Below are 12,239 nucleotides of genomic sequence, written 5' to 3'. Positions count from 1 at the left end.
GAAGAACTCTTGGAAGGATCTATGAAAGAACTCTCTAATTCCTGAGAACGTCATGGTAGGTTTCTCAGACAAATTTGCTAATATATTTAATCAAAAATTATCAATAGAATCCCCAATATCCTGTAAGATTTTCTGAAAGGATTTCTAGAAAAAAAACGTCGTACACGATCTTGGAAAAAAAAACTGTATTGGAATTATTGGGATAAATGCTGTAGTATTTGCTGGCGTGGGGTGAGCCTTAGAAATTATAAAGAATCCATGGAAAATTTATTTGTAAAAATTACTCAGGAAATCTTTAATGTTAGGACGATCTGTAGTTAAAAACTTCTCAAAAGCTTTAGTATTGCACTGTTATAATAGAAAAATAGCGATTGTAAGCATGGGAAAATTCACTCACTCACCCGAACGCTACCGATAAAATATCTGCAAAGTATCTGCTGCCACCGAATGTTCAATGACTGCCGAATGCTACTAGGGTGAGCGCAATCCCGACGAATCGCAAACGATTGAGATAAACCGAAAATCAAAAGATATACGGAGCGGAGAGAGCACCTATCCTCTCTTAAATGGGAGACACGAAAGAACGCGTTCGCCATTCGATCACTGAAAGCTTCCTGCGAAATGTACAGATTTTGCGTTCACTGAAACATTTCGCCTTGTGTATTACCAGTCAGTGAACGCTCTTCAGCTCTCAAACACGAATGCCACTCGTGCGGAATCGAAATGTAAAGAATCATTCGCTTCAGCAATCGGATGCCTTCGGCACAAGGATTCGGTAGTGAATCATTCTATTGCCGATTTTGTCTAACTTGTCGCTCGGCGAACAAGAAGAAAGCGCATTGGATATTGAAATACTCAGCTTGGCTGGAGAAACGGCAATCTCGCTCTTGACCGCTTGTGGATGTGAGCGAGAGAAACGCAATATTCGAGTGAATGTTTCCCATGCTTGAGCGAGGGAGAAAACAATCTCTCATTGTTACATAGATCCTTTAGGAAAGTTCAGCAATAAACTTTTGAAAGAACTGCAAGAGTAAATGAAAGAGAAATTCATGGAAAAAACCGGAGGAACTTAAGGTGAAACAGCTTAAAATCAAAAGTAAATATTGTACCAAAAATTTGAAGGCACAAATCTCACAAAAGAAGGATCAATCTACAGTGCAATTTCTATTTTAGCTTTGTGCACTAGCAGACAGTTTAAAATAAGAAGATCGACTTTGTTGGTCATTATTTTAGCAGCTTGGTGCGTTTTAAATGGTGAGTAGGGGCACAAGCCGGCCATTATGACAGCCATGTTTGGATTCCGACATGTGTCACCTTAATGAGGGATCTCTGGTCGAATTAGTTGAGGAATTCCTGGTTGAGCACTGAATAGGTTTTCTGGAATAACCCTGGAGGCTAAGCTGATATAATCTGTACAAGATCCCTATAAGCAATCGTTGCATGGATCATAGCGATATACACGACAGATAATTTAAGATTTTTCAGTTTGAAATCATTATCACTGTCATTCCCTTAGCTCGAGACAACATTATGGTTGAAAATATTGAATTCCATAAGCGATCGCTAAGAAGTTCATAAGGGTATTTGTAAATATTTAATATTTAAAAAAAATATAATTTCTTAAGGCTGCTCTATAAGTTGCATAAGTAATAAAATTCATTATTATTTTCGTCAGTTTCATAAGGCATGATTTATTGTGGCTAAATTCATGAGGCGTTTTAATGAATTTCGCTAGTACAGCTTCCTCAGTGTAATAAGGTAGCATATTTCCAAGATCACGGTAAACATTTCCTGTAACCCACTAGCAAACAATAGGGTCTTCTAGCAATCTCAGAAGTTTACCAGATTCTGCACAGCACTTTTCAGAATTAGTTAGAAATTCTTCTATACTGCGCTATGAATCCAATGTTTCCGCTAGAAATCCTTAGGATTAAGTAGGTCAATTGATTACTAGAAATTCTCAAATTTTACTGAAATCTCAAATTTTACCGGAAATTTTTCGAACATTTTATAATCATCTACAATATTTTGATTTGTGTATGGAAAGCAAATTTTTTTTTTTTAATTATGTTGTCGATTGAACTTCTTCTAGGGGGAACGATATTTTATGCCAAATGACCTTTGGCATAGCTAAAATTATATCCCTTCTTTCTAAAGACGTTTGTTCTTTATTAAAAAAAGATATGTCAAATTTTCTTCAAGGCAAATTGCGTTATACTAAATGATCTTATGTCAAATGACCTAGACCCCATCCTAGGCATGTCCAACGTTTATTTATAAATACTAAATGACTATTGATCAATATTACGAAAAATACCTAGCGGAGGTGATACGATTTGTACACTAGGTTCTGCTTGCCGAAAAGGAATTTACAGTACAAAGGCAAAAAACAATGCGAAGTAAGAGCGAGACACATTTCATTAATTACACAACCCTTCGATCTTGTACGGATTCAGTAAAAGAAAATTGCTTTTCTACTGTGTGCAACACTTCACCTACAGCTCGCGTATCTACATGGCTGGGGATATGAACGCGCCGAGAGTTTTACATATCCAACTGATATAGAAAGGTCACAAGAAGATAAAGGTGGTTATGGACAATCACAAAAGTCGACAAAAACACGAAAAAGTTAAATGCCAAGAAAAACATAGCGGCAAAGATACAGCGGTGTGGATTACTAAATTCAATAATAAATGTACGAAATGTATAGATGTTGGTGTGACGACAGCTGCAAAGGGCGAGCTGCGGCGAAGCTGAGATGATGAAACGAACGAAATGTAACCAGCAAGTGCACGAATAGGATATGGGTAATGTAGGTTTCGTGAAGTGAATGTTGTGTATTGTGTAGGATTGGTGATCACGATTCGGTAATTTGCATTAAAGCTCTGGTCCATGGTTAAAAAATGTAGGATTGCTGTGCATGTAGTGTTAAATCTCACAAGAATAATAGGTAAGTGTTGACTTTTTTTTCCACAAATAGCGCAATTATACAAATTTCGAGAGTTTCGAACCAACAGTCAGTTTGATTAAAACAGTTACTCGCAAAAACAGAATCAAATACAATTAGAACATGGGAGAGAGGGGTAAAGATACAGCGCTTACGAAAATGAAGGAATGAACTGATTGAAATTGAAGTAACGATTAGCAAAAAAAGTAGTTCTGGAATATAAAGTTAACTGCCCTGGAAGGGCTAAATACCTCGCATTAGCACCCTCTTGAATCTGCGTCACCAAATCACCGAGGACTTCGTGTTTGATGTAGTACAGCATCCGGACGCGAAGGAGCACTCTGTTGAGGAGAAAACCGCAATTAATAAACGCCGATTTTGAAAATTATACTGATAAGGACTCACTTGTTGGCATGTCTAGTGAGATGCTTTTTGTAGTTGACGTCCAGCATATTTTCGGCGTCATACTTTTCATCTTTGCTCCAGTGGTTCGGATCGGTGGTCGGAGTATTGGAACCACCCGAGTCGGTACCGGACTTGACAGGTTTCGGCTCCTTCTGGGTACCGGACGAGTTCGACGAGCCATCTTCGTTCACGTCGGTAACGCTTCCTTCGCGCTTCAGCGTTGGAGTTCCTCCTGGTACGGGATTCACAGATTTGCGTCCTGAAGAGAGAAACGAGTAGATATTACTTGCATTCATCACACTACATGCTACAAATGCGCAGACTTACCCTTAGCGTTACGTCCTCTGGGAACCAAGTTGTGCAATCCACTATGGTTGCGAGCAATCTCTCGTTGTTCACCACCTTCTGATGGTGTGATCAGTTCCCAAATGAAATTTTTGATCTTCTCGTCTCCCTGATAGCGATCGAGGCAGTACAATAGCTACGGGATGAATGAAACCATCGTTTAGTCTAAGTTGAATCTTTTGATACATTGATGTTAGGATGAATGCTAAATCTTTCAGTTATAAGTTGAGAAGTTAACTTTGTTTTACTCAGCGAAAACCTAGAGTTTCCTCAATATTAGCATAGCAGTCATCACAAAGAAAAAAGCACATTTGCAGGGCTGGTAGCGACTGAGAATCTTAAAAATATGAACTTTAGAGACCTCTTGCTTGAAAACAGAGACCATAAAGAAACCGAACTGGAACTAAAAGGAATCAGAAGATAAGAGCTTAAGATTTTTTTTTCAGCATATCCGACTAGTCGTTTTTGCTAAGCATTTCTGAATTGCAAAAGTGTTACTCGAGACATCATTACAAGTTTTACTGTAAGCTCTTCCCAAGATGTTTGTCCAGGAATTCCATCAGAAACTCATTTGCCTCATCCGAAGATTTCTTCAGGAACTCATTTATTGATTTATTTATTTTATGGAAAGGATTATTTTTAGAAATTGTTGGAAACCTATGAAAATCTTTTATAAAACAAATTCACGATGATCTCTTGAAAGGATCTTTGAAAGAACTCCCCAATTCGTGAGGAGTCATTGTAAATTTTTCATATAAATTTGCTATCATATTTGATAAAAAATACTCGAGTAAATTTTCAAAAGGACCTATATAACAAAGAGAGATTCGCTCCTCTCTCGCTCTCTTTCGATTATAACGATGCAATACTAAAGCTTTTGGGAAGTTTTTCGCTATGGATCGAAACACTATGTCTTTGGCTAGCGTTCCATACAAAAAACGCATCAGAAGAGGTTAATGTGGCTCAGCTATTAATTAAAGAGAAAGTACACAAGGAGAGCCTCTCAATGTTACGGTTGTTGTGTTAGGTTCTATTAAAAAAACACACGAGTATTTTCAAGAGAATCCCTGGATAATATCTTGTAGGATTTTCTGAAATAATTTCTAGAAAAGCATCGTACGTAATTCCGGAAACAAAATTGTATTGGAATGATCGGAATAAATGCTGAAGTATTTGCTGGTGTGAAGCCTTAGAAACTTTAAATAATGCATGGAGAATTTATTTGTAAAATTACTCGAGAAATCTCGCGTAACTTTTCAAAAGGACTTATCCAACATTGAAAGGCTCTCTTTGTTTACTTTATCTTCAAAGCAATAACTAACCTTTTCTGTTGCGCTTTTTTTTTTTTGTATGAAACGCTAGCCATGGATGATCTTTAGGTAAAAAACTTCCCAAAAGCTTTAGTATTGCACTATCATAATTGAAAGAGAGCGAGAGACGAATGAATATTTTTTATTGTTCATAGATCCTTTAGTAGTAAAATTTCTTTGTAGGAATCATGAAACAATTTCTGAGAAAAATCGTTAATGCATTCGCGAAGGAATCCATATGAAAATGGATCGGCTCAGGGGTCATGCACAAATTAACGCGAGAAGTCTTGTTAGAATTTCCTACGAATTTCTTCAAAACCTGTAGAATGATCCTTGAGGATTTGCTTGTAAGAACTGTAGAAATATTTGGAAAATGTGCTAGAATAACTACTGGAGAAATAGAGTGAAGAATTGATGGAAAATTCTTTGGAGGAAGGCCTAGTATAGCAAGTGAGAAAAATTTCAGAGTATTTCATGTGAAAATTACTGGATGTAGTTGCGTTGGACTTCCTGGAGCAAATTCTGAATAAATTCCCTTAACCCTTCATTTATCATGGCAGCTTAGGGCTCTTTTAAACCATTGATAAACAACCCATATATTATTCAAAATAAAACAACTAACATTTTTTATGTGTTAAAGAAAAAGTCGATCAAATCTTAGATAAGAAATGGTTGATTATTCCTTCAAAAAATATGGATGAATTTCTGGACGAATTCCTAAAAGAATTTATGGGAAATTTGTAGAATAATTTCAGAGTTGTCCAGAAGAAATCTCTGGGAAAATCACTAAAAGATTTCTTTAAGCTTTTCCTCGAGAAATCCGAAAAGGTTTTCAAAACAGATTTTAGAAAATAAATTAACCTCATTTTTGATGAGTTTGGAAGTTTCCACTTTTGGGAGTTTTCGCTTTCGACGTGCAATTTTAGCAGATCTCATATTATTAATAAAAAACGGCGCCAACCAAGACCTTACAGTCAGTTGGGATGGGGAAGGAATGTTAGTGTGTAATGATTGTTACATCTAGTGACCGATAAGACCTCTGCATCTCCACAATCACCACGAGAAAGGTGTTAATTAATGAGAGAGGAAAAGAATCTGGGAGTCACCTTTGGTCGGTAGTGCGATGTATGGATAAGGAGGATTAATACGACTCTTACTTAACACTTCATTCGTCGCGCTGTTGTATTTTGTACAACAGTGGTAAAAAAACCTCGCTTATCGTACACAGCATCAGCGTGGTGGTTCTGACGGTGGCAAACCGCGCGACTGAAGGGTTAAAACTAGTTTTCCATCATTGTCTCGTGATGAAAAAATATTGGCTGAAGCAACATTCATAATGTCGAACTATTCAAAAGTTGTTTAGTAATGACGAAAAAAGAAAGACAAGTGTGTATTAAAGTTGTATGAAACAGGAATACGGGTTTATGTCGACACTTGTAGTGACGAACCATCCAGTGGGCAATCCATCCTCGACTGAACACGAATATCTTTTCGCCCTCGCACAACGCGAACCGAAACAAAAAACTGCCCAACAGAACGCGCCAAACCGAACGAAAAAACACCGGTGAACCACAAAAAAAGGATTCGATTGAAGGAGAAAGAGGAAATAAAATAGAGTCGCTAGGAAGAGACCTGCTACCAGCCGTGCATTTGTGAAATACTTCAAATGTCTATTCGTGTTTTACTTACAATAATTCGAGAACACTCCTCGATGTCCTGCTCACGCCAGCCACGCTTAAACTGACCCTGTTCCAGAATTTCAGTCCAGCGGGCCCATCTGTAAATATATAACGGAAAACAATATTCAAACAATGCCCGCTAGCATCATAAACTAGAATCCACTTACCCATGCGAGAGCAATCCTTTCTCCACCTTAAATAGCTCGGATCGTGCCCAGTTTCCGTAGGAAACCTCGTCGAACCCAAGCGCCGCCAGTGTATCCCGATCGCGTGGAATGTACTCATCCTTCTCGACCTGTTGTTTCTTGTTTTTGTCCTTGCCGCGATTCCGTTTGCTTCTGGTTTTCAGACCGCCGCCGCCTTCTTCGCCTTCGCTTCCATGCTCTCCGGACGATTCATCCGACATGTCCATCACACCGTCGTCGTGTCCGTATCGCTTGATCTGCGTTCGCTTCCTCGGCTCCGCAATCACCAAATCCTCCGTTTCGTCTTTCTCGCAGGCCAACGGATCGATCTCAGCCTTCTTGGCCCACTTGTTCCAAAAGTCCGGATCGTCAATGTTAATATCGCTTCGGTTAGCGGCCGCAGCAAACGAGGCTTTCGAGAAAGTTGAACCCTTTTCGCTTTCCATTGTGATGACCTGTGTGCGACGAAGCAGAATAGAATCGATGTCTTCTTCGCAGAACTTGTCTCCCGCGTCATCATCCATCACTGCTCCGTAGGCACCCTTCTTCAGCAGATCCTCGATTTCCTTCTTGGACAACTGTTTGTTGTTGTCTTTGCCTCCCTGTGCGGTATTCATACTCTGCAAAATGGCCTTATCCAAGCCCAATTTCAGTGAAGCCTTATCGAACATTTCTCGCTCGTAAGTGTTGCGACAGAGTAAACGGTAGATTTTAACCATCTTTTGCTGTCCAATACGATGGCAACGGGCCTGCGCTTGCAAATCGTTTTGCGGATTCCAATCACTGTCATAGATGATAACCGTATCAGCCGCGGTCAAGTTGATTCCCAAACCACCTGCTTTCGTACACAGCAGGAATACAAACCGATCGGAATCTGGTTTCGAGTAGCGATCGATAGCTGCTTGTCGCAAGTTTCCTCGAATTCTGCCGTCAATTCGCTCGAAGGGATATTTCCGGTAGATCAAGTAATCTTCCAAGATATCCAAACAGCGAACCATTTGACTGAAAATCAACACACGATGACCGTTCGCTTTCAGTTTGGGCAACAGCTTGTCAATCAGTACCATCTTACCGGATGAAACGATTAAGTTCTTGTAATAAGCTTCTGCATCATCGCCGTGCTGTTGACGATAATCATACTGAATTTGATCTTCGGCACCGTTCAGCAAGTACGGATGAATGCAGCACTTTCTCAACTCCATCATCGTGTTCATCAGATTCGGAATGTTGGCCGAGGTTGTTCCCTTCATCAAGAACGAGAAGTTTTGCTCCAAAATACCTCGGTAGTACTTCTTCTGGATGTTGGTCAGTTCCACCTCAACGATGGTTTCTTCCTTAGGTGCGAGCGATTTCTCAACGTCATCCTTCAAACGTCGAAGCATCATAGGTTTCAACAGGGCCTGCAGTTTCAGTACCTCGCTTTCCGTTTTGAGACTTCCAAATTCCCGCAAGAACTCGTCATTCGATGAGAACTGACTTGGCTCAAGGAAGTTGAGCAATGAGAACAATTCGTTCACATTGTTTTGCAACGGAGTTCCGGAAAGCAGCACTCGATGTTCAAGGTTCAGCTGCCGAAGACCTTCCAGCAGTTTACAATTCCGGTTTTTCAGACGATGAGCTTCGTCGATGACGCATACTCGGAAATTGAACGGTTTCAAATCTTGGTAATCAGTGACGATCATTTCGAAAGTCGTAATCAGCACATTGAATTTATTTATGTCTTTAATGTATTTTCCATTTTCATACCGATAAAACACTTCATAGTCCTGAATCATTTGTCGACTGGTAGCCGAACCGTGATAAACGATCACATTCATATCTGTCCATCCTTCAAACTCCCGCTGCCAATTGGGAATGGTTGATAAGGGAGCAATCACCAGGAATGGTCCTCGAATGCCATACTCGTAAACCGAATGGACGAACGTTAAACTTTGAATAGTTTTGCCCAGACCCATTTCATCGGCTAGGATACAGTTGTTCCCCTTGTACCATGAGTACCGCAACCAATTCAAACCTTCCAGCTGATATGGACGGAGTCTGTTGCCAGCCTTGTACGTAGGGCTCTCCGGAAGGGCCTTCCATTGATCTGGGTGAGGTCGCTTCTTTGTTTTCCATTCACTCTTCGGCGGAATCTTATTGAATCGGTAGTACTGATCAATCTTCGGAAGATCGACATCATCTTCCAATTCCCAGGTGCTATCCTCGTACGGTAAGCTCTTCCATTTCACAAGATAATGTTTCACCGTTTTGCCATCGTCATCGGTATGCTCGGACACATCCAGCACCCGATCCACTTCGACAAAGTCCGGATTGAACGGCTCCTCATCCAAGGACTCGAAGATGTTTAGCTGCTGTTGCTGTTTTTGTAGGAAACGTTTGATTTTATTTCCCACACGTTTATCGCCCTTGAAAAGCTCATCTTCGGTTCGCCATTCACAGTGAAGGTAAGAAAAGTTACGATATTTGACGAAGTATTCCTCAACGTCGATGAACACAGGTGGTTCCTTCTTTTCTTCAGGTTTGTCTTCAACCTTCTTCAACGCAGTCTTTTCAACTTTGTCATCCGTTTTGTCCTCGTCAACCTCCATCTTGCCGTCTTCTTTCTTTCCCGTTGAAGGCTCTTCTGCACCCTCCTTATCTTTGGAAGCCTTCTTATCATCTTCCGCCGAATCTTCTTCAGCGACACTTTCTTCTGTTTTTTCTTTCTTTGATTCTTCGGGTTCTTCTGTTTCCATTTCCTCTGCCTTGGTCTCACTTGTTTTTTCAACCTCTTTCTCGGTTTCTTTGTCTATCTCTCCTTTCTTGTCATCTTGTTCGTCAACTTCCATTTTTGATTCTTCACTTTCCTTCACATCCTTTTCTTCGCCTTCTTTGCTGTCCTCTGCCTTAGCGTCAGAATCACTTTCCTTTTTAGACTCTTCCTCGCCTTCTTGCTTCACTTCAGCAGTGCTACCTTCTTCACCTTCTTTCTTTTCTGCTGTTTCCCCTTCTTCAATTCCTTCAGACTTCTGTTCCGGTTCAGGTGTCTTTTCTTTCGGTGGTGGTGGGGGTGGATCTGGTTTCAATTCTCGTTTACCCATCCGGACCGCTAGGACATAGTGTACAACCTGTTGAAAAAATAAACATTTTCATGAATCATCAATGCTATTAACCTTTGCGTCCCTGACCTACTTTTACAACCGAATTTTTGTGATCTTTAGGCTCTAGTTTCCATAATTTTCAGCTGCTTTCATTAAAATTTTGACACAACATCACAACACTATTCAAGTTTCGTGGTCTGTACTGGGAACATACTGGATGTTCTGGAACTCAAGGCCATATAAAAGTACTACCGTATGATCGTATGTTGCACTTTCATATGATTGTGTGTTTCAAGAAATTACTCAATTTGCATAATATTCTACTCTCAGTGAAAAAAAAAACTTGATGATTGATGTGCCACATAATAGACTTTGCAATCATCGTATTGATGTCCTTCCTCAGGATCCCGGAATCGGCTCCGGAACATCCCGAAAGTACTTGTTGTTGACCGACCCTATGTTGCAATGAATTATTATGTTTGCAGCGTTTTATACTTCCAGCGAAAAACCTTGAAGATTGAGGTGCCGCATGAACGGCCCTGTGTTGCATACAATATTGAGTATGCATTGTATTATATTTTTGTTGTAAAACCTTTAAGATTGGTGTGTCGCATGACATGGTTGTGCTGATCAAATTTTGGTCCCCAACTGATGATCCAGAAATCGGTTCCAGGAAATCCGTAACCGTCCAGAATGATTCCAAATGAGTTCAAAGAGTCGGAATATACTAATGGTTTATGATTCAGTTACAAACACTGTAGTTTTGTGTGATTCGTGTAAAATAATTATGGAAATGTCTCAAATGATCTTCGGACAGACCCCACGGAACATCGGTATAAAATTGAAACCGACTGTGTAGCTGAAGCTTCCAGTAAAGGACACAAAAATATAATAGTGTTGTGGTGTAGGGTCAAAATTGTATTGCAATCGGCTAAAAATTAGGGACTAGAGTCAAAATATCACGAAAATTTGTAAAAATAGGTCAGGGACGCAAAGGTTAAAACCCATTCTTCCGAAACCCGTATCCAAGAAACTCATACCATAAAATTACATTCTTCAGAAAGCACCATTTCCCTGAAAACCAATCCCCAGAAAAGTATACTCCTACTTAATTTTTTTTAATAGATATGTATTCTGCACAAAATTGAGATACGCCCTTTTTTGGGAATAATTTAGCCCGTATAGGCTGAGAGGAAGAAAAAACACAAAAACTCACCACTCAGCGAATGCTTAACGGAATTCATTTATTCTTTGTCATTAAACTCATACACATATCTAGTTGCTAAAAGTGGCTAAAGCATCTTGGGAATATTCCTGTGGTCGGAATTATTCCGGTGGGTCACTGAGTCAGCTTGAATGAAAAGGATGCTGAACTTTTCTGCCCCTGAAGGTAGACAAATTTCAAGGCACAGATAGTTTCTGAAATCAACTATACTATGGCTACTATTTCATGGAATTTGAAGAAAACGTATATTGATGGTGCAAACATTAAATGCGGAGGACATCTTCCACCGGGGCTACCCGCTAAAGAAATATCGCTGGTGCTACGAAGTAGTAGTAGTACGAAGAAGTAAAACGTGTTGTACGAAAGAAGAGTTTCCTGTTGGCCTTGGGTTTAACATATTCTACCGCGTTCGTGGGGTGTACATGAACATGAAGCATGAGATACCGCCGGTGCATTATTTCCTCAATTGGAGAGGTAATCACCCTCATTCTTGTTTACGGCGGATCCAACTTTCGAATCCATAGTCCACTTGATTTTTCTGGCGAAAACGAGAATGCGAAACGGAATGCGAAAATCAACGCATATTGTTCACAAAATTGTGCCCAACTTCTGTCCCGGACATTACTGTACCACTGAAATTGCTTCCTTTTCGAATTGTGCCAAACGAGCAGTGTGCCAAATGACTATTAGGTCAAACAACTCTCATGCCAAACGACTATTATGCCAAATGACTGTATGCCGAAAATGGAAGACCTGTGAAATATGGCGGGATCTAAGTCATGCCTAATGATCATTATATCAAATAGCCATTAAGTGTTTGATATAATTATGCCAAATGGCTTTATTCTTCTTATTTCTGGTGATACATTCCAACTGGGACAGAGCCTGCTATTCAGTTTTGTTATGAAGACTTCCACAATTATTAACTGAGAGGTTTCTTTACCGATTGATCATTTTGCATGCGTATTTCGCGTGGCAGGAACGAACACACTTAAAATGAAAATACTCAGAATCCAAAGATGGCCGATTTGTACCTCAACTCACGTTTTGAAAAGTACAAAAC

General features: G+C 39.9%; 1 protein-coding gene across 11 annotated transcripts in view; it reads right to left on the bottom strand.

The window, feature by feature from the left end:
* Positions 1-12,239, bottom strand: part of LOC5573942 — a 126,099-nt gene that overhangs the window by 33,349 nt on the left and 80,511 nt on the right. For all 11 annotated transcript variants that reach the window (XM_021847700.1, XM_021847697.1, XM_021847704.1 and 8 more), the window contains 5 exons: positions 6,854-9,978; positions 6,697-6,784; positions 3,680-3,833; positions 3,353-3,611; positions 3,199-3,288 (listed from right to left, as the gene is read on the bottom strand). In XM_021847700.1, coding sequence (XP_021703392.1) covers positions 3,199-3,288; positions 3,353-3,611; positions 3,680-3,833; positions 6,697-6,784; positions 6,854-9,978 — 3,716 coding nt within the window. The remainder of the gene's footprint in view (positions 1-3,198; positions 3,289-3,352; positions 3,612-3,679; positions 3,834-6,696; positions 6,785-6,853; positions 9,979-12,239) is intronic.

The sequence above is a fragment of the Aedes aegypti genome, chromosome 2, assembly GCF_002204515.2.
Source record: "Aedes aegypti strain LVP_AGWG chromosome 2, AaegL5.0 Primary Assembly, whole genome shotgun sequence".
NCBI classification, from domain to species: domain Eukaryota; kingdom Metazoa; phylum Arthropoda; class Insecta; order Diptera; family Culicidae; genus Aedes; species Aedes aegypti.
The sequence above is the reverse complement of the archived record's forward strand: the minus strand, read 5'-3'. Positions and strand labels throughout refer to the sequence as shown.